At 62.7% G+C, this 20,782-nt stretch overlaps 3 protein-coding genes and 1 non-coding gene across 6 annotated transcripts in view; 2 read left to right on the forward strand and 2 right to left on the reverse strand.

Annotated features, from left to right (window-relative positions):
• Positions 1–233: 233 nt before the first annotated feature.
• TRNAG-CCC (transfer RNA glycine (anticodon CCC)) lies at positions 234–304 on the forward strand. The gene has a single exon. It is a non-coding gene; the product is annotated as a tRNA-Gly (tRNA).
• Positions 305–406: 102 nt separating this feature from the next.
• METTL26 (methyltransferase like 26) lies at positions 407–4,134 on the forward strand. Of its 2 annotated transcripts, none has more exons than XR_015698884.1 (6): positions 407–673; positions 2,237–2,399; positions 2,540–2,599; positions 3,035–3,124; positions 3,510–3,588; positions 3,664–3,722. XR_015698884.1 is itself a non-coding variant. In XM_087732566.1 (6 exons), the coding sequence occupies exons 1-6, from the start codon at positions 465–467 to the stop codon at positions 3,709–3,711; spliced, it is 627 nt and encodes a 208-aa protein (XP_087588692.1). In that variant the 5' UTR covers positions 407–464; the 3' UTR covers positions 3,712–4,134. The 2 variants fall into 2 exon arrangements, 1 of the variants encoding a protein (XP_087588692.1); XM_087732566.1 differs by having other exon boundaries at positions 3,057–3,124; positions 3,664–4,134.
• A 352-nt stretch (positions 4,135–4,486) lies between these two features.
• On the reverse strand, positions 4,487–7,347 carry WFIKKN1 (WAP, follistatin/kazal, immunoglobulin, kunitz and netrin domain containing 1). 2 transcript variants are annotated; one of them, XM_087731602.1, is made up of 3 exons: positions 7,286–7,347; positions 6,929–7,199; positions 4,487–6,062 (listed from the first exon to the last, which is right to left on the reverse strand). In XM_087731602.1, the coding sequence occupies exons 1-3, from the start codon at positions 7,345–7,347 to the stop codon at positions 4,572–4,574; spliced, it is 1,824 nt and encodes a 607-aa protein (XP_087587728.1). In that variant the 3' UTR covers positions 4,487–4,571. The 2 variants fall into 2 exon arrangements, with proteins under 2 accessions (XP_087587728.1, XP_087587727.1); XM_087731601.1 differs by having other exon boundaries at positions 6,929–7,333.
• Positions 7,348–10,113: 2,766 nt separating this feature from the next.
• Positions 10,114–20,782, reverse strand: part of RAB40C (RAB40C, member RAS oncogene family) — a 42,204-nt gene continuing 31,535 nt past the window's right edge. The window contains exons 5-7 of the mRNA XM_087732448.1: positions 17,857–17,934; positions 17,061–17,283; positions 10,114–14,517 (exon numbers count right to left, since the gene is read on the reverse strand). Of these exons, the coding sequence (XP_087588574.1) occupies positions 14,237–14,517; positions 17,061–17,283; positions 17,857–17,934 (582 nt within the window). The 3' untranslated portion in view covers positions 10,114–14,236. The remainder of the gene's footprint in view (positions 14,518–17,060; positions 17,284–17,856; positions 17,935–20,782) is intronic.

Below are 20,782 nucleotides of genomic sequence, written 5' to 3' on the forward strand. Positions count from 1 at the left end.
GGGCTTCGCTGCGAGCCCCCCGCGCCGGATTCACGGCGCGGGGTAACCCCGCTCCCGCGCACCCCCGCTGCCCGGGGGCGCCCACGCCGAGCGCTACCACGGCCTTGCCCGGGGCGGGGGGAGCGGGGCAGGGGGGGCCCACGCGTGGCGGGGGAGCGGCAGCGGCGGGACCCGCTCCTCCCGCGGCCCGGGCGGGGAGGCCGAGGGCCGGCGGGGCGGGAGGGCGCCCAGCGGCGCCGCTGGTGTAGTGGTATCATGCAAGATTCCCATTCTTGCGACCCGGGTTCGATTCCCGGGCGGCGCAAAACCCTTTTCCTCCTCTCTTTTTTTTTAACCCCGCCGTGGGAGGCTGCACCCGCGACGCGTGGGGGCGGTCCCCGTGGGGGCGGTCCGCGTGGGGGCGGTCCCCGTGGGGGCTGCCGGGACTTGCAGTCCCCGCACCGCGGCCGCCGCCCCCTCCAGCCATGCAAGCGCCGGCGGCGGCGGAGCGCAACAAGGGCCCGATCCTGGCGGTGCTGCGGGAGTACGCGGAGCCCGGAGCCCACGCGGGACCCGGCGTCCTGCGGGTGCTGGAGGTGGGGGCGGGGGCGGGGCTGCACGCCGCGCACTTTGCCCAGGCGCTGCCGCAGACCCGCTGGCAGCCCTCCGACATCGACCCCCGGGCGCTGCGCAGGTGGGTGGGGAGCGCGGGTGGGGAGCCACGGGGAGCACGGGTGGGGGTCCCTGGGGAGAATGGGTGGGGGTCCCCGGGGAGCATGGATGGGGATCCCCGAGGAGCATGGGTGGGGATCCGTGGGGAGCATGGATGGGGAACCCCAGGGAGCGCAGTCCAGCCCCTTCCCCTCCCCACAGCCCCGCGGCCGGAGGCCTTGGGCTCCCCGGCTCCCTGCTGTGCTCTATTCCCAGGAAGACCCAGTACCCAGCCGCCAGCGGCCTGGGCTCCCAGCTGGATGCGCTATTTTTTTACGCAAAAGGCTCAATATTCAGCTCTCGGATGACCCAGGCTCCCCAAGTCGATGCTTTATTTCTCACCCAGCAAAGCCCAGTGTCCCGCTCCCAAACAGCCCAGCCTCCCCAGTTCAGGACTTGATTTTTCCCAGGAAAGCCCCGATATCCAATTCGCCGCCAGCCCACGCCGCCACAGAGCAATTGCTGCCTGCAAAGCGCCCGGCCACGCGTTGCTGCGTGCCGGTCACCCTCCCATTACCCCACGCACGGCCACAACGCTCCGCGGCAACGCCGGGCCCAATGCCCAGCTCACCGGGACCCGCGCGGTGGGTGGCTCGCACCCCGCTCCCAGCATCGTGCCGCCCCGGCGAGCCGCGGCAGGCCGTGTTTATTTCCTCCGCGTCGGCGCACGCGGGGCCGACCGTGGCCAAATGCCCATTCCAGGCATTGCAGCGCCGGACTGGAAGGGCTCGGTTTCCGTTCAGGAAACAAAAATAAACCCCAGCTCTGCAGCGTGGGGAGGAATTCCCTCAGGAAAAAACCGAACCCAGTGGGGAGGTGCCGAAATTGGCACTTCTCCGGGGGGGCGCAGCTGGCGTCCTTCCCACCCGTCACCGCTCCGGCAGCAGCACCTGGCACACGCCGCCCTGGTTAAAAATAATCCCCAGGCTGGGCCGGGAGGCTGCGGCTCCCTGCTCCGGCGCTTCGGGAACCGAGACCTGGCTGGCAAATGTCCCGAAAAGGGTATAAATCACACCAAAATCACACGGTACCGGTGCAGCGGTACTGGCGCCGTGCGGGCAGCCTGGGCGCAGGGGTGCAGGCAGCGCTGCGGGCAGCCCAGGCGCGTGGGTGCAGGCAGCGTGCAGGCAGCCTGAGCACGTGGGTGCTGGCAGCATGCAGGCAGGCAGCTGGGAGGGCAGCGTGCTCCGGCTGCCCCGGTGAGAGGCAGCGGCGGACCGGGATATTTTTAGGCGCTGGGGTCTCTCGGTCCGTGTGCTGCCGGCTGCCTGGCTGCTGCCCGTTTGCTGCTTGCCCTGGCAGCCCCCCAGCAGCCCTGTCACCCTTTGGCCTGTTGCAAAGCTTGGCGATATCAGACCCCCCACCCTGTGCAGAGCCTCCCCGGCTGTGCTGCAAGCACAACCTTGTTATTAGCCATCAGAGACTCCCCCCGGGAGATGCTGCCGGCAGCCAGGGCAGGCAGGTTTCGGGTTCACCTTCAGCGGGTGCTGGTGGGGGGTGCAGGCGATGCCCCGGCTGGGGTTGACGTGGGGTTTGGTGCCTGCAGCATCGCTGCCTACGCGGAGGCCATGCGGGTGCCCAACGTGCTGCCCCCCATCCTGCTGGACGTCTCGCAGGGCTGGGAGACGTGGGGGGGCACCCAACCTGCCACCCTCGACCTCCTCGTCAGCATCAACATGATGCACATCGCGGAGCTGCGGTGCACCGAGGTGAGCGGGGCAGGGCTGGAGCCACGCCGGCCCTCGCCGGGTCCCTGTCCCCTGGTCTGGGGGTCCCAGGGCTGAGGAGGGGGCTCCTGGGGGGTGTCCCCAGCCCCCTGACCCGGTCCCCCCCCCCTCTCTTTCCCCAGGGCCTGTTCAAGGGTGCTGGGGTGCTGCTGAAGCCTGGAGGTGTGCTCTTCACCTACGGGGTGGGTGCTGCTCGGCCGACCACCCATCTCAGTGCGGGAGCGCCCCGCCGGACGCGGGGTGTCCCTGGGGATGCTGGGGGGGGCGGGTGGGAGGGCAGCTCCGTGCACGGCTTGGGGGGGAGCTGGGAAAGCAGGGGGCTCGGCACTGGGGGGGCTCGGCACTGGGGGGGGCTCAGCCCTTCGGGGCACGTGCTGAGCCCTGGATGGGGCTGCTTTGGCCGCTCACCCCCAGGATGGGAGGGATCCTGTCCTCCCCCGCCCCATCCCGGGCAGGGTCCGGGAGGCCCGGGGGGGTGATGGGACCCAGGGTGGGTTACGGGACCCGTGGTCCCTCCTGGGGGCCATGTCCCTTCTCACTTGGCTCCGTGCATGGTGGGGACAGCAACCCATGGGCTGGGGCGGGGCTCAGGGACACACGATGGCTCGCGCCCGCAGCTCCGGCTTCGTGTCCCGGCAGCCCTATGCCGTGGATGGCCGGATCAGCCCCCAGAGCAACGTGGACTTTGACCGCAGCCTGAGGCAGAGGTAGGAGGGGGAGCTGGGGGGCCCAGGGCTGCTGGTGGCCCGTCCCGCCCGTGCTGCCTGTCCCGCCCGTGCTGCCTGTCCCGCCCGTGCTGCCTGCCCTGCCCATGCTGTCTGTCCCACCCATGCTGCCTGTCCCGCCCGTGCTGCCTGTCCCACCCGTGCTGCCTGTCCCGCCCGTGCTGCCTGTCCTGCCCATGCTCCCTGTCCTGCCCGTGCTGCCTGCAGCCCCAGGGAGCTCCCGCCCAGCGTGGTCCTTCAAGACAAGACCTAAAGTGGCGGCCGGGGGAGCCCTCCCCCACCTGGGGACACCCCGGGAGATGGGGACGCTTGGGAGAGCGTGGGCGCAAGATGTCCGTCTGCCTGACCCGCGCTCCCTCCCCGGCAGCAATCCCGCCTGGGGCCTTCGGGACACGGCACTGCTGCGGCAGCTGGCTGAGGCCAACGGGCTGCGCCTGGAGAGGATGGTAGGTGCTGGGGTCTGCGGGGGGACGGTCCCCGCACCGGGGGGGACCCCCTGACCCCCGGCTCTGTGCTTCCAGGTGGATATGCCGGCCAACAACAAGAGTCTCATCTTCCGCAAGCAGTAGCCGGCCCCGACGGCATCTCCCGGCATCTCCCAGTGCCTTCCCGGCATGGCTGCCCCCCATTGACGCCTCCTCAAGGGGTCACGCTGTCCCCGTGCTCGTGCCAGCCAGGGCTGGGGACGGCAGTGACGGGGTGGTGACCCACTCGCCCTGGCTGGAGCTGGGCTTGGCTCCGGGGGGGTCTGTCTCCCCCGGCCCCCTCGGGGCTCCCTTTGCGATGGGGTGCCCCAGCCTGGCCCAGAGAAGCCACCACAGCTGCCATGGGGGGCACGGGCGGGGGGACAGCACCTCTGGCATGGCGGAGACTTCTTGGTTGGTGCTGGTTTCCCCAGAGGATGCCGTGCCAATGGCGGGGGTCCCGTCCCCCTTTCCCCACCCCGGGGACCCCATCCCTGCCACCAATAAACTCTGGGGCTTTGCAGCTCCCTGATGCTTTCAGCGCTGATGCTGGGGGGGGGGGGGCAGGGGGAGCATCCCCACTCCCCCTGCAGCGCCAATGGGGGTCAGATCCTGCACTGGGGGTGCTGCACTGGGCCCGCTGCACTGGGCCCGGAGGCTTCGGTGCGGTGGGAAGGTTTTGGGGGGGGGGGGGGGGGGGCGGGTCCTGGCAGACCTCCCACCCCTCTGCAACCCAACCCAGTCCTTTATTGCTGCTGGGGAGCCCCCGGGGGGGCACCCGGGGGGGCATGCGGCAGATAAATTACAGGGGGGGTGGGAGCTGGGCCGGAGCTCAGCATGGGGCTGGGGGGGAACTACGCGACGGTGGTAATCCCTAGATACAAGCGCTGGTGCGGGGGCCCCCCAGGCTGTGGCCCCCCGTGGTGGGTCTGTGGCCCCCCACATCGGCACATCCCGGCTCTCTCCTAGTCCTGGAAGCGGTTCAGGAGGTCGCAGGTTTTCTTCTCCATCAGCTCGTAGATCTTCTTCACTCGCTTGTCGTTGGCCGCCCGGACGTAGCTGCTGGGGTCCAGTGTGGCCATCCCGTCGTGCACGTCGCCCATGATGATGAGCGGCCCGTCCTCTGCCGTCATGTTGGGGCAGGGGCAGCTCCAGTCCATGTCAGTCAAGGTCACCTCCAGGTACTTGATGTTGAAGAACTTGAGGCCCATCTTCTCGTCTTTGAGGACGTCCTCGAGGGCGAAGCGGGCGATCCCGGAGTCCTGGTCCTCCACGATCTCCATCAGCCGCCCCACGATGGCAAAGTCGCTGCGGCAGAGGCTCAGCACCATCTTGCTCTTCAGGCGGCAAGCCTTGCACTGCAGGCTCTTGGGGAAGGGGCAGACGTCCTCACAGGTCTCCTTGCTCTCGAAGTTGTTGGTGTTGCCCTCGCAGCCGCCGTAGACGAAGGAGTGGCACTGCTTCAGCAGGTGGTTGTACGCCCAGCGGGGTTCCCAGTTCTGGCAGGGACCCTGCACCATGGGCAGCAGGCAGGTGGGGCGGGCGCTGCCCAAGCAGGCAGCCCGGCACTCCTCATAGGTCTCAAAATGGTTCCTGTTGGCCCCGCAGCCCCCGTAGCGGAAGGTGAGGCAGGAGCCCTGCTTGGCGTCGAAGTGCCAGCGCACCTCCAGCGCCTCGCACCGCCGCCGGTCCGGCTCCTTCAGGCACTCGGCGCTGGGGAAGGGCTGGGGGCTGCCGGCCTGCGGGGTCCCCCCTGGCTCCCGCCTGACCACCGACAGTGGGAAGTCGGCGCGGAGCAGCCCGGCAGCGTTCCTGGCCGTGCAGGTGTAGATGCCGGCGTCCTCGTGGCGGGCGTTGTAGATGACCAGCTGGCCGATGTTGGTGACCACCACGTTGCCGTACATCTGGTCCGGCCGCATGATGAAGTTCTCCTCCCGCTCGCTCTGCTTCTCCCAGGTGATGTCCGGCCGCGGGCGCCCGCTGACGTCGCAGCGGAAGCTGACGGTGCCGCCGGCACGCACCGACTGGTGGAAGGGGTTGCTGTAGAGGGCGGGGGGCACCGGCACCTCGGGGCCGGCTCCCGGCGTGGGGCGCACCGTCGTCTCCTGCGGCACGGGGCTGGTGTCGGGCCAGGTGAAGATGTGCTTGCAGGGGACGGTGGTGAGGCGGGTGCCACGCAGGCACGCCTCGGCGTCCATGTAGCACTTGTTGTAGTAGGTGAGGCCGTCGGAGGCGCAGGTGAAGTTGGGCTCCTTCTCGCAGCGGTCCTTGCACTTGCAGACGGGCTGCCCGTCCCAGATGTCGCAGTCGGAGCCCTGCTGCGCGCACACGAAGCTCTCGCACGAGGCCGCCGGCGCCAGCGCCAGCGCTGGCAGGCTGCCGTCGGCGAAGCGGGCGGCCACGCAGCTCCGCAGCCCGCACACGTTGGTGCAGCATTTCTCGAAGCCTTCGCAGTCCTGGCCGGGGTGGGGGGGGAGAGGAGATTGGGGGTTGAGATGTGGCGGTCACCGCCGTGCTGTGGCCGTGGGTGCTGCTCCCACCCCCCACAGGGCTTTTGGGTGGGCGGGTGCCCCCTGCGCAGCCCTGTGCACCCCCAGCATCGCTGGGCTCTGGGTAAGAGCCAGGCCACCCCTGAATGGCTGTGCTGGCCCCAGCCCCCCCTCAGCGCCCCCCCGCCCCCCCAGCAGGTTTAGGGGTGCACTGCAGTGGCGACGGCCCCTCCTCCCCCAGCAGACAGCATCTCACCCCTCTCAGCTTTAGCTGGCTGAGGGGAGGCAGAACTCATTGCATGGATGTGTTGTGAAGAAGTCACTCCCACCCCCCCCAGGTCCAGGCAGCCCTAACCGGGGCGGAGGCGCTGTGCCCCTGCCTGCTGCGGTGGAGCCCAGAGCCGGGGCAGCCCGGTCCGTGGGTGGGCTCCGGACCGCAGGGAAAAGTTGGGGGGAGGCCGTCCACTGCCTGCTGGGGGTCCCTGTCCCAGTGCACCCATTCCCCTCATCCCAGCCCCTCGGCTGGGTGGGAGCATCCTGGGGGCGCACAGAGGGGGAGTCCTGGCCACGGGGTACGGCTCGGGGTGGTTCATGGGGGCTCCAAGCAGTTTCTTTGCCTGCTGGGGGCCAGGGAGCAGCCCCAGGGCACCCCTTGCGCCTGCCGACAGCAGGGGCGAAGTGGCAGCCAGGCTGAGCAGGCTGCACCGAAACAACTGAACCGGCTGTGCCACCGGGGACGGGACCTGCGCCCTAAAGCGTCTCCCTCGGGGGACCTGGGGCTGTCCCCCCATCCCCATCCCCACGCCTCCCCAGCCCTGCAGCCCCCCGCTCACCTGGTCGGCCTGGCACTCCCGCTCGCAGGTGCTCTGGGCGTCCACCCAGAGGTTGGGGTTCAGCTGGTTGGGGCAGACCCCCAGGTGCCGCATCCTGCCCGGCTGCAGGCTCAGCCCGGCCGCCGCCGCCGCCAGCAAAGGCAGGAGGAGCGTGACGCCCATGGGAGCACACTGCCACCCGCCCGCTCGCCCGCCCCGGCCTGGGCAGCCGAAATTCCCGCGAGGAGGCATCTGGCCACCCCACGCCACCGGGCCGGCTCGCTGGCGAGGGCTCAGGATAAATCCCATTCAGGATGGAGGGGATGAGGGAGAAGGCGGGCGGGCGGGGGGACAAAGAGGAGGAGGAGAGGACCAAACTTCTGCCCTTCAGCACGCCCAGCGCCTGCTGGACCACCGGCGATGCCGCCCGCCACCTCCATCCATCGCCGCCACTCGGCTCTCAGGGTGCCGGGGACACGGTGGCAGCGGGGTCCCTCGGTGAGAGGGGCTCAGTCCATCCCGCTCCCCGCCGGCGGGGCGAGTGGGGTGGAAGGGGAGGACGGGAAGGTTGTAATCTGAATCCCCTCCCTTTCCACTGATGTTTCTGGGTGTTTGGAATGGGAAAGGCGCTGACCTCAGCCTCTAACCCCGGCAAGCCCAGCGATCGGCTGGGCAAAGACAGGGGGAGATCAAAGGCAGAATGCGGAAAGTCTCCAAAGAGGGAGAGTGAAAGGAGGGGGGGGACACAAAAAAATCCCGCCCGGCCCACGGAGCTGAATTCCTGCAGGATGAGAAAACAGCCAGAGCCTGTGGTCCACTCGGACAGGGCTGCCGGCAGGGAGAGACGCGGAGCCCAGGCTGCAGGGGCCCAGGCGGGCCTGGGAGCCCCTCACCCCGCACCTCGCCTCTTGGCACCCACTGGCACCGCGGGCAGAGGCAGCCCCGCGCCCAGGAGCGGGGTGCCGGCACCGGCACGCGTCCGCCCTGCTCATCCCTGCTCGCCAGCCGGCATCCCGCGAGTGCCGCGCTGCCGCGCGCGGGACCCCGGCTCACCCGGCAGCGTGGCAGGGTGGGTGCCCCCCAGCCCCCCCGGAGGGGCTCACCCAGCCCGGCAGCGGCTCCCAGCCCTCCCTCCTTGCTGATTTACGGCCAGGCTTTTTGAACCGGCTGTATTTTTCTGAGCTGGAAGGCAGCGCCTGGCCGTGCCAGACCCCGGCGGGACTGCTCCGGCACGCTGTGCCTGCGCTGCAATCCCGCCGCTGCCTCCCCGAGCACGTCCCGCAGCCGGCCCTAAGCTGGCAGGAGCCGGCCCTGGCTCCCCGGCCAGATTTCCCTAATCCCCGGTGGAGACTGACCTGCAGCAGGAACATTTCATGGCATTTTGGGAGCATTAACTCTTCAGGCACCGGCGAGAGCCGCGACCCACCCGCCTCAGCGCCGAGGAGGGGTCTGCAGCTCCTGGGAAGCAGCAAACCCACCCGAGGGGGTTTTGCCCCGGGGGGCAGCCCAGAAGCCCCCAGCCTCCCTTCTGCAGGGCTGCAAACTGGGGGGGCAGTGGAGGGGGGGCAAAAAAAGGTGAGGAGCCTTTTCTGGACATTTTTAGGGGGGGACCAACCAACCCACACCCCAGAGGGGTTTTTGCATGTGACGGTTTGGTGCTCCCACAGCCTGCAGCTCCCGGGGGAAGCCCCGTTGCACTGAACCAGGCGTTTTGGGGCCCTCGACACCCACCACGTTGGCGTGAGTGGGACGCAGCCGCTGTGCCCCGGCACGCTGACCTCCCACCGGTGCCACTGACACAGCGCTGCGACCTGCAACCGCCGCCGCTTCCCCGCCCAAGCGGCCGCCGGGGCCGGCAGAAACGGCTGCGCTGCCGGCGGCTCCGTGCTGGGGCTCCCTGCGGGCCTGAAATCCCGAAGCACGGGCGGGCCTGACATCAGCTTGCCGTGCCCACGCACCCCGGGGCTGTGCCCAGGGACCCCACTCGCCCTGGTTTCATGGCCAAGCAGCCACCCGAGGGGCCGCTGGCCCCCGACACGGCAGGGAGGTTAGGCTGCCCCGGGACACTCGCTGATGAGGTGCTTTGCAAACAGGGAATTGCATCAGGACGGCCCAGCCCGGGAGCTGCCGGGGCCGTACCCTGCCTGCCCCAGCAGCCCGGAGCCCACGGAGCCAAACCGACACCGAGCGGGCACCGCCAGCGCCCGGCTGCCTGCAGCGGCGTTACGCACGGGATCCCCAGCCCCCAAAGCTGGTGCGCTCTGGCCGGGAGGCAGCATGGGAGGCTGCCGTGGCCTCACACTCCCCGAGGACGCAGCCTGGGGACACAGAGCCACTTCGGGGTGCGCTCGGGGTGCCCCAGGGTCCTCCTGAGGATGCTGCTGCAGGAGGGAAGGGGAGGGGGAAGAGAAGATCCGGAACCCTGATTTCGCCCGTCCCCACGCTGGGGTCCACATGGTCATGGTACCATTCTGAGGAGAGGCCAGCGCTGGGGTTTGAGCCGGCTCCTGCCCCGCTGAGCCCTCTCTGGAGCCGGGGGAGCAGCCCCTGAGGGGTGGCCCGTGTTTCACACGGGAGCCTGAGACACCTCATCCCTGGGTCACCACGATCAAAAGCAGCGAGGCCGGGACAAGTGCCTGCCGGGAACCTGTGCCTCGGCGGCACAAGGCCGGCCGGAGGGATGCCAGATGCCGCGTGGCTGGAAGCGCAGCTCCCAAGGACTCAAGACCCTCACCCGCGGCTGGGGCCCAGGCCCAGCCTCTGCCAGTGCTTCTTCAGCAGAAGATGAAAGAAAAGGTGGCTCTCCCCACCCTGGACCAAGCCCAGGACAGGCTTTCATCATCTAAAGGCTTAGAGCAGCCAGAACTTCAGTCTCTCCCAAACTGTTCGCCTCCACACATCCAAGCACCCGCCACACCCCAAAACGGGGATTTTTGGGGTCACTTGCAAAGATCCCAGACACGGATGCAAGTTTTACGGCTCCATCTCCTCCCTTCAAGACGAGGGACTGCAGGCAGCGGCTCAGCACCCCGTCCTGGGGGGAACCACGTCCCCCCCCCAACAACACCCTGCACCCAGGGAGGAGGGTCCTGCCCCACCACCGCACCCATGGGTTGGTGCGTCCTCATTTTCAAGCGTCTTGGGGGCAGTCAGATGGAGGACACCGGTTCTTCACAGCCTGCATGGTACAAGCCCGCAGGGGAGAGCGGGACCCACCCGAGACACCCTCGAATTGGGAAGGTGGGTTCGGATAAACGCCCCCAACTAGGAAAGACCCGAACCAGCCCAGAGCAATCTGCTCCCTCCTCTTCCTCCAAGGAACAGGGACCCCGGCGCGCCGGCCAGCCTCTCCCCGACCTTCCGGCCGCGGGGCCTTTTCTTGCCCCGCTCTTCGCGAGCGAGGACGCGGCAGGGACAGCAGCCCCTGCTGCTCCTGCGTTACGGGCTCCGGCTGCCCGCACCCACCTGAAACCACCCACAGCCTTTGCTTCTGGCGAGGGAACGGACACTTCCAGAACCCCCCTGAAAAGGAGGGGGGAAAAAACCCCTCCGTGACTGTTCCCTGAGCAGGCTTTCACCTCAGCTCCAGGGTCCTCCAGGCTGCAGACACTACCTCATTTCCCCCTGCCCCCTCCCAGCCCCGGCAATTACTACTTAAGCTGTTAAAACAAGCGTGGCCAGTCTGGTACGAAGTGGAAAATCTGATCCTAGGGAAGCGAGCAGGCAGGGGAAAAGGGAGGTCAAGGGGAGGTGGGATGGGAGCGAGAGAGAAAAGGATCAGGCAAGAAGTCTCCCTCCACCCCAGGAGAAACCCCCCTTCCCCAGGGCTCCGGGCCCCAGCCAACGCCTCCGAACGCCAGCCCCAGTGACCCCCCGGTGGTGGTGACGCCCCACTGGTGACCCCGGTGCCCTGAGCTCCCTCCCTTTCCCCTTCCCAGGTCACATTTATCCCAGGCTGACCGGCAGCTTAGGGCAGCCTGGGTAGGATGGGTGAATACTGCTGGGGCCCTCGGTCCTCTCCGCCCAGGATCGCTCCGACCCAAAGCGGCGATTCGAGGCTTCAACCGTCCCCGCCAAACCCGTCCCCGCGCACCAGGGAGTGCGCGCAGCCCCGGGCCCGCCGCCGGGCAGCCTGCCTCCCTACAGCCACCTCCCCCGCTAAAGGCCTTGCAGGCTACTCTGCTGTCTTACAGCTCTGCTACCCAAAAATCAGCAATTCTGGGAGAATCAAGCCTTTAATAAGAACAGTTTTAGCTTCTGCATTGGTAGAGAAGGGCAAAAAGAACCCCAGAGCCAGGACTTGTGACTCTAAGACCCCCAGGCACCACAGCCCGAGGTTCCCACGAGTCACGATGAGGCGGAGGCGGAAGGGGCCATAGGCGCCTCCAGCACAGCGGGCCCAAAGCCCCGGCTTCGGGCAAAACTCCCCCCTCTTCCCTTCAACCTCTTCCCAGCCCCCAGGAAAACTGATACAACTTCTCCACCTTTCAACTGGTAGTTCAAAACAAACAAACAAAAAAAGACTTTAATTTATACAAAACAAAACCATATATAATCAGTTGAACAACATTGACTGTACAAAGGAATAAAAAAAAAAAAATAGTCCAAAAAAAACAACTCGGGAATGGTACAAGTGTTGGAGAGCAGCTACAGACTAGTGTTGACATCAGATGCAAGAATCTTTTCCTTTTAAATTAAAAAAAAAAAAAAAAAAAAAAAAAAGTTTTCACTGAGCAAACGCTCCAGGTGAATCTTCCATCCTCGCTCCGGACAGGATCTGTTGAGACCTTTTACGGTGAGAAAAAAAAAAAAAAATCAATCAACCGCAGGGGAAAAGGCGCGGGGAGCGTCACACGTGGCAAAGGCGAAGCGGGCGGAGGCACGGCACGTTTTGCTGGCCATGCAGCAGCTCTGTGATTTCAGGAAGGAAACCTGCGTCCCTCTTCGCCCTGCGCACCGGCGCCCGGGAGCCGCCCGGCAAAGGGGCCCCGCGGCGCCCGGGTGAGGTTTTCCAGGAGAAGCGGCTTCGGCGGTGCCGGGGTGCATCACCTGTCGGCCGTATATCCCGGGCTGCTGAGCCAGCGATTGTCTTCTGCTGCGTGTAAAGTGATGGCAAACAGGTGCCAGCCACCCCAGACAGGTTCTCGAAATCCCCCGGCCTCTGCGCCACCACGCCGAGCCCGGCTGTGGCTTTGCTCTTGAGCCAACCCACCACTACAAAGGATTCTTCTCCCCCCTCCATCTGCCTGGGGTTTAATTCCCTCCTCGCTCATTTGAGCTGGGCAATAAAGCACGCTAGAGAGGAGCCAAGAGACCTGCCCCCGTACTGCGTTTTGTTCTACAGAGCGGGGTGGGGGAAGGCTCCTTCCCCTCCCCGGGCAGCTCAGAGGCAAGGGGAAGGAGACGTCCCCGCGGAGGGATGCGCCCCTGCCCGCTGCCTGAACAAAGCGGGTCCGTCGGCCGCGCGGGAGCCGCTGCGGCTTCATTCTGCCCACGCAATGCCACAAGCTGCTCTGGGGGGGGAGAAGAGCCAGCCCAGGCCTCAAGGAGTTGCTAACACCGGGAGGAAGACGGCAGCACTGTGCCGGCTGGCTTCTCACTGAGGAGACCGGCGAGCACAAGGAAAAGCAGTTCACTTTCTACCACGCTACTCACAATCCACACGTCCTGGCCGCCTACGAGAATCTGTCGACACAGCTTAGTCCCACTGCCAAGCCCCGCTTAACTTTTGCGGGAAGGGCTGGGCGTTAGTTCTAAGTTTCCAGGTGAATTTCCAGCACAGATTGGCCATGGAACGAAGCCAGGGGAGCGCACGCCCTTGCTTGACACAAGGCCTTCTCCCACGGCACGTGCAGGTCTCGAGCTCTTGCCGCGGAGCACACGTGCCCCTCTCAAACCCGGGAGCAGTCCTACAGAGCAAAGCAGCTCGCTTTCCCGATTTCCTGGCGCTGCCACGAAAGCCGAGCGCATTCGCCGCGATGGGTCCCGGGGATCGCTGTTGTCCCACACAAACTTTTCACCTTCCCAGTCCCGGCTCCTTCACGCTCCAGTGGGAAAAGCTGCTTCTGTCCTTTCCCCACTTTCATCCAGGAGGAGCCGCAGCAACGCTAGCTCGGGCTGAACGTCTTTGGAAAAGCAAAGCAAGAAGCAGCCAGGATTCGGGGGCTGTCGCACGGGGTGGTGTCGTGGCAGGGTCCAGGGGGCTGTGTCGTGGATGGAGGGCTCTGGAAGCGACGGCCGAGGCTTCGCAGCAATAAGGGACAAATTCAGCCCTTTCCCTCTGCTTTAGGCGCGATGCTTCCAGCCTCTGCTCCTCGGTCTGACCTCAGAGCTGCCTCTTCGCCCTGCCTGCCGAAAACAAACCCCGAGACCCCGGCCTCTCCGCTCTGCCCCTCAATCCACTTACATCCCACCCTGCCTTCGGCACTCACAAGTTTTAGGGAATGATCGGAGTAAAGCAGCTTGGGGTACGTTACACACGAATCGGTCTTTCCTTCTGCATATGTAGTATCTAAAAAACACCCAGCACAAGCCCAGGTGGTGATTGAAAGTCTCTTAAAGCATTTCTATATTTTCATTGGAAAATCCTCCACTTCTCCCCTTTTGCTGGCACTGGGAAAGTTAATCCAGTGCTTGTATTTACATGGCTGCATAAAATTTTCCCTGACTGCTTCTTAAAAAAAAAACCTTAAAAAACAAGTGAGATATATATATATATGTATAATATTTACATAAATAAACGAAGAAGGCAAGCAGACTGCTTCCTTCCCCTTTCCAATTGGCCAACTCTTGCCTCGCTTTCTTTGTTTTTGGCAACGGCAGGTTAACATCCCGGTGAAAACTGTCTTTAGTCCCCCGTCCCCGTTTCTTTTTTTTTCTACATCCAAGGATCACTATTGCACCAGCAATCTGTTCAGGAGTCTAAGAGTTAAAGTTGCAGCACAGACTCTCCTTGCCTACTCCCTTAAGCCTCTCAATCTTCCATTAAATCCATTTCTCCATTGAGACTGGATGAGCTTTTTTCCCTTCCCCCCTCCCCAACCCGGCAGCTGCTGAATTTTCCACCCCAGGCCGAAAGGCAAAGCCCAAAGCATTCTTGGAGGGTCACTTGGCAGAGTCCTCTCCCCGCCAGCGTGGCGAGATCCAGCCGGCACCACGCTTCCTATGCGAAGCCAAAACGTGAGCACATTCCCAACGCTTGTGCGTGCCATCAGAAAAGCAACCGCGGCCCATCCGAAAGGATCCAGTCGAAAAGGGTTAAGTGTGCAAACAGCTGTACATCGGTGGGTGGGTGTGGATACGTTAGAAGCTCACGGCGCGTCCATCCTGCTAAGAGATCTTGCAGTTGTTGCGTGAGCAGTTCTGTGGGGGGCTCTGGGGCGGACGAATTGATTTGGATCTCTTCAGGCTGTTACCTTTGCTGCTGCTCCCACCTGCGCTGCTGGCCAAGGAATAGGACCGGCCATGCATCATCACCGCGTTCATCCCGTTGGCCATCGAGAAGGATTTCAGGTGACTCTTGATGGTGACAGGCAATGGCAGCTTATCAATGAGGTGGACCGGGGTGCAGGAAACGATGGCTCGGCAGCACAGGTCCTGTAAGCTGAACACTGGTGGGAGAAAAGACCAGACGGTGAAGGGCCAAGGGATTTCAAGGGCTGCCTTCTGCCTACAGCTATGCCTTACGCTGTGCAGCTCCTGCTCCTTTGGGGAGAGATGCTAGTAATGACTGCACAGGAGCCTTGAACAGGGAGCAGATTAGTTAGGACAAAAGCTTACGAAACTCCAGGTAAGCTCTGCCTTAGAGGTTAGTGCTTTGCGAGACACCAGCTTTGGTGTCAACACGGTGCTTAGACATTGCCACCCCTCCTCCCTTGCACAGTGCCCAGGACTGGCAGCGCCTTGCTGACGTTCCTGCCAGGCACTTAGCTTCTCAGGCCATCGTTTGGCAATCAGAAGGACGTGCCCAGGGAAGGAGGCAAGAGGGCCAGCAAGCCCTGGAGCAGGGTGTCGCCTGGGACCTGCTCAGGGAGCAGCAGCCACGGGGCCAGCGCTCTGCAGAGCGCCCGCAGCAACAGAGACCCCACCAAGCCAGAAGGCGGCTCTGCCCTTTCAGGCTTCCCAGCGTCCTCTTAGCTCAGCGTCCACCATGAGCCCGCTTTGGGAAGTCTACTTGGAGGGGATTTCCCAGCAAGCGGCCACACGAGGGCACACTCTCACCTCCAGCCTGCCAGGAAAGCCACGCTGCTGCTCCCCGGCAGGCAGCAGTCACAAGTCATAGAATCACAGAATTGTTAAGGTTGGAAAAGACCCTTAAGATCATCGAGTCCAACCGTTAACCCAGCACTGCCAAGCCCACCACTAAACCATGTCCCTCAGCACCACATCTCCCCGGCTTTTAAATCCCCCCAGGGATGGGGACTCAGCCCCTGCCCTGGGCAGCCTGGGCCAGGGCCTGGCAGCCCTTTGGGGGAAGAAGTTTTTCCCAATACCCAACCCAAACCTGCCCTGGCGCAGCTTGAGGCCGTTCCCTCTCGTCCCATCGCTTGTTCCTGGGGAGAAGAGACCGACCCCCCCGGCTCCAGCCTCCTTTCAGGCAGTTGCAGAGAGCGATGAGGGCTCCCCTCAGCCTCCTCTTCTCCAGGCTGAGCCCCCCCAGCTCCCCCAGCCGCTCCTCCCCAGCCTTGGGCTCCAGCCCCTGCCCCAGCCTCGCTGCCCTGCTCTGGCCACGCTCCAGCCCCTCCATGGCCGCCTTGGGGTGAGGGGCCCAGCGCTGAGCACAGCATTCGAGGGGCGGCCTCACCAGTGCCCAGCACGGGGGGACAATCCCTGCCCTGCTCCTGCTGGCCACACTGTCCCTGATACAAGCCAGGATGCCGCTGGCCCTCTTGGCCACCTGGGCACACTGCTGGCTCATGTTCAGCGGCTGTCGACCACCACCCCCAGGCCCTTTCCCGCCGGGCAGCTCCCAGCCACTCCTCCCCACGCCTGCAGCGTTGCATGGGGTTGTTGTGCCCCAAGTGCAGGACCCGGCCCTGAGCCTTGTTGAACCTCATGCAGTTGGCCCTGGCCCCTCATCCAGACCATCAGTGAAGATGTTGAACAGGACCAGCCCCAACACTGAGCCCTGGGGAACAGCACTGGTGACCGGCCACCAACTGGATTTGACTCCATTCACCACCACTCCCTGGGCTCGGCCGTCCAGCCAGCTTTTAACCCAGCGTAGAGTGCACCCATCCAAGCCGTGAGCAGCCAGCTTCTCCAGGAGAATGATGTGGGAGACAGGTTCAGAAGAGGTCTAGCGACTGCAGCCCACGTCCTGCTCTCCTGCTCGCCATCCCTCCACAAGCTGGAGGCAGCAGCACGGCAGCCAGGTGAGGGGCAGGAGCCCTGGCAGGTAATTTGGTGACTTGGGCTGGCAAACAGGATTTTCCCTCCCTCGTGAGCAGGAGCTGAGCGTCCATATGAAGGCAGGTCACCCCCGGAGTGCAAACCTGCTGTTGCTCAGCCAGCACACTGCCACCTCCAGCCAGGAACACGGGACTTAAGACTTATGTTGCTTCAAAGGCGAGAGGCTGAGGTGTACCGTGGACTCTGCTCACGGTTTGCCACGCTGCAGCACACGTGCCTGGCTACATGGAATACCCCAGCCCGCTGCTCTGTGCCGACAGCAGGGCTACGATTTAGTCCCTTTCAGCTCCCGGGGCTCATTCTGCCTCCACATCTCTCCAAAAACAGGAGAGACAGGCTCAGGCAAGGGTAAGGACAGAGGTGCGTACGCTGGGATTCATCCCACGCAGCCATCTGACTGAAGTACTTTCAAGTTGTGAACTTAATTGCCCTCAGCCTCATCCAGAATAAGTGGAGAGGTGTAAGATGCCCTGGAGCAATTCAGATCCTAGAGATGCTGAACTGCCTTCTGGAGCTGCCCATCCCTCCCCGCTGCCTGCCGGGTTCCTGTGCTAGTACAGGCAGCTCGTGGTGGCTCCGCTTCAGCTTGTCTGACCCGAGGCGTTTCTCCGTGTCAGGTGCTTTCAGAATCCACAGTTACTAATAAACAGGCCTCCCACCTAGGCAGTGAGTCCTATCCCTCCATTTCAGCCCAGACAGCTCTCGTGCCTTCCCCACATGGAGCATCTTCCTCGCTACTGACCTCTGTTGGGTCTCCAGATCTTCTCCATGCCGTGCCGCATGAGGACGATACGGGACAACTCCGTGAAGGACTCTATGACGTTGAAGTTGCACAGGGGGCTGACCTCAAAAAACGTCATGCAGTTCTTCTCCGCATAAGCCCGGGCCTGCTCCGTTGGCACCTGCCGCTTGAAGGCGAGGTGAAGCCTGTTTCCCACCAGGATCCGAGGGACACCTGGGGCATGCTTAAAAAAGGAAAGAAGTGGAGAAATCACAGCTTGTCCTTCGTAAGGGCAGCCTACAACCCGTATTCTGCTTAGCTGCAATAGCAGTGAAGGGCAAAGAAACAGAAGCTGCTCTGTGACCAAGAGGGACTGCCAAAACCAGTACTACATGCTGAGGAAGACTAATTTATCCCCTCTACAGTCCATTTTAGAGGGAACCTTCTTAGAGGGAACCTTCCTGTCTTTCTTGGCCATTCCCAAGCCCTTTCCTATTATTCCAGATTTATACAATCATGGAGAGCAGATGCTTATCCCCTTACTTTGCTTATTAGCAGACTGCCATCATTTCCTCTCCCTAGCAGAGCCATTCTTGTCCCTGTATCAGAGGTGGCACCTCAGGTGGCATCTCCACAGATTTTCGCTATAGACCACTACACGTGTTCTTCATTCAACTTACCTCATCTGTCTCCTTTATTCAGTGAGACAAAATTGAGACAACAGGTCTGTACTAACTCAGTCCTAGACTATTAGGGAAGTTCTAGACTATTAGGGAATGTCCTAGACTATTAGGGAATGTTCTTCCATTCAACTTACCTCATCTATCTCCTTTATCCATCGGTCTATCCCATCGAAGGACCAGCGATTAGTGATGTCGTACACCAAGAGAATTCCCTGGTGGAAGAAAATCAGGAGCAATCAGGCAGTTCCAGAGTAGGCAAACTGCAAGGGAGACACACCTGGAAGATCACCTCCATACGCAGAAAGCAAAAGGCTAAGGGGCAAAACATTGCTCCAGCTTGCTTGCTAGGGCAAAAATTGAGACAACAGGTCTGTACTAACTCAGTCCTACACTATTAGGGAAGGTTTGACTCCTGTTTTTGCTTGAACATCCCCTAAATAATTTCCAAAGCAGTCTCTACAACGGAGGAGGAACTGCCTTGGTGACTGCACCTGGAGCAGCGAGGCTGCACAAACACACCTTGCTGCCTTCACAAACCTGCTACAAACTCACTGAGGCAGAAACAATCTTTTTCTTTTCCTCTTACGCAGAACAGCCGCATTCAGTGGTAGGATGGTAGCAGAACACGATGAAGTTAATAAAGCACACCCATCTTCAGCATGTTTTCCCTCCCCAGAACCTGTCTCATTCTGCTGTCCCTCTGCTGGCAGGGAAGAAGTTGCGCGATGCCAATAAGTAACACGGCGTCTCTAGAGGACAGATCTCAAGACCAGGATCCACGCTGGGCTTTGCTGAAGGCAGCTGGCGTTGCTAATTGTCACTGCCGCACCGACAGAGAACACACACAGCATAGCGATGCTGGCGAAGCCCAGAGGGGAAGATCAAAGGTCCTGCTGGAGGACCTTTCCCCCTGCCCTTTCTTCTGGAAAGAGAGGTACCTACGGCACCCTCAGGCCCACATCCATCTTCCCTAAGCGCCATCTACATCCGCAACTCGCTTCCCAGTCACCTCTCAAGCTGCAGCACAATGATGCTGGCAACCAGGCCAGGCACAACTCAAGCGGGGAAGTTTGCGTCTGCAGCTGTGACAACACGGAGCGGCACCTCCGAGGGTCTCTACCCTCGCCCCAAGCCCGGATAGCAGGGCTCGGGACCACGACCAAACTGCTAGCCACCACTCAGGTCCAAGGCAACTCTTAACAAGTGAGCTTTTCTTGAATCAAAGTATTTCTGAGGACAGACACAAGGAAAGTAGGCTACGCACGGCCCCGCAGGCACACGAGTCAATGCATCAAGAGCTGCCTCTCCGTACCAGTTGGGCACATGCAGCATTTAGACAATCATAGAATCGCTAAGGTTGGAAAAGACCCTTAAGATCATCGAGTCCAACCGTCAACCTATCACTGCCAAGTCCATCTATACCATGTCCTTGAGCATCACACCTATCCGTTCCTTAAATACCTCCAGGGATGGGGACTCAGCCCCTGCCCTGGGCCAGGGCCTGGCAGCCCTTTGGGGGAAGAAGTTTTTCCCAATACCCAACCCAAACCTGCCCTGGCGCAGCTTGAGGCCGTTCCCTCTCGTCCCATCGCTTGTTCCTGGGGAGAAGAGACCGACCCCCCCGGCTCCAGCCTCCTTTCAGGCCGTTGCAGAGAGCGATGAGGGCTCCCCTCAGCCTCCTCTTCTCCAGGCTGAGCCCCCCCAGCTCCCCCAGCCGCTCCTCCCCAGCCTTGGGCTCCAGCCCCTGCCCCAGCCTCGCTGCCCTGCTCTGGCCACGCTCCAGCCCCTCCATGGCCGCCTTGGGGTGAGGGGCCCAGCGCTGAGCACAGCATTCGAGGGGCGGCCTCACCAGTGCCCAGCGCAGGGGCACCATCACCTCCCTGCTCCTGCTGGCCACACTGTCCCTGATACAAGCCAGGATGCCGTTGGCCCTCTTGGCCACCTGGGCACACTGCTGGCTCATGTTCAGCCGCTGTCGACCACCACCCCCAGGCCCTTTCCCGCCGGGCAGCTCCCAGCCGCTCCTCCCCACGCCTGCAGCGGTGCCTGGACTGCTTGTGACCCAAGTGCAGGACCCGGCCCTGAGCCTTGTTGAATCTCATGCAGTTGGCCCCGGCCCATTGGTCCAGCCTGGCCAGGTCCCTCTGCAGGACCTTCCTATCCTCCAGCAGATCATCCTCCATCATCTTAAGCAGCAGCCTTTCTGCAACTCTCCCATTATTTTTCTGACTTCTTGTCACTCAGTTTTCTTTGCAACCAAGGGCATTTCAAGCGACAAGAGGCACTTCAAGGTTACTTCACAGAATCACACCTGAAGATGCCCTGAAATGGGAACTACAGAGGACCAGACAATCTCGCGCTGCGAGAGGAGGCACCCCAGCTGGGAACGCAGCGCCGGACGGAAGGTAACCCAGCAGCAGCGAGACGAAGCTAAGGGCAAAACAAACCAGCCTGAGCTAGACGCCAGAACAGCAGATCGTTTAGCAGCAAGCTCGGCAGAAGCAGATGTCTCTGAAGCAGGGGTATCCTCCAGGAACAGCCGCCCCTACAGCAAGTCCCCAGCGCAAGCAAAAGAGATCTTAAGCTGGCAAAGGAAAGTCTCATCTGGCAGCCTAGTCCTCCCTAGGAGATGCCTAGATACAGCACAGTGAAGGAGGGAGCTGACAAACTGCCTAGCATCTGTCCTGGTACAAGCCAGAGACTACCAAGCACCCTCACGTACCAGTGGAGCGGCTCCTTTATTCCTTGAAATGGAAGATCCACTACATAGATAGGAAACACAAACTACCCGGTCCTCCTGAAACCCAGCTTTACGATATCTGCTGCTGCCAAAGCCTGTGATGAGCTGCGGGAAGCCTGTACAGTAAACCTCAAGTTTATGAAAAAAATAAACATCAGCATGAGATCTGGAGCACACGGGAATGATAAACGCCAGGGCGTGAGAGCCACAAAGGCACTTGGATCCTCATAATAAAGTCACATCTTGAGCCGGCACTTGAAATGTTCCCCCCACTTGGAAAAGCAGCCTTTCCCCGAATGTGCTGGGTGTGCCTTGGCGTC

This window comes from Nipponia nippon, unplaced genomic scaffold, assembly GCF_047370975.1.
Source record: "Nipponia nippon isolate SJK-2023a ecotype South Korea unplaced genomic scaffold, ASM4737097v1 scaffold_5, whole genome shotgun sequence".
In the NCBI taxonomy this organism is placed as follows: Eukaryota; Metazoa; Chordata; class Aves; order Pelecaniformes; family Threskiornithidae; genus Nipponia; species Nipponia nippon.

Coding starts and splice junctions, on each gene's coding strand:
- WFIKKN1 (XM_087731602.1), bottom strand. CDS start 7,347: ATGGAGGTGGCGGGCGGCATCGCCGGTGGTCCAGCAGGCGCTGGGCGT. Junction 7,200..7,285: donor GGGCGTGCTGAAGGGCAGAA/GTTTGGTCCTCT, acceptor ATTTATCCTGAG/CCCTCGCCAGCGAGCCGGCC. Junction 6,063..6,928: donor GGGAGTGCCAGGCCGACCAG/GTGAGCGGGGGG, acceptor CACCCCGGCCAG/GACTGCGAAGGCTTCGAGAA.
- METTL26 (XM_087732566.1), top strand. CDS start 465: ATGCAAGCGCCGGCGGCGGCGGAGCGCAACAAGGGCCCGATCCTGGCG. Junction 2,400..2,539: donor CGGAGCTGCGGTGCACCGAG/GTGAGCGGGGCA, acceptor CTCTTTCCCCAG/GGCCTGTTCAAGGGTGCTGG. Junction 2,600..3,056: donor GTGTGCTCTTCACCTACGGG/GTGGGTGCTGCT, acceptor GTGTCCCGGCAG/CCCTATGCCGTGGATGGCCG.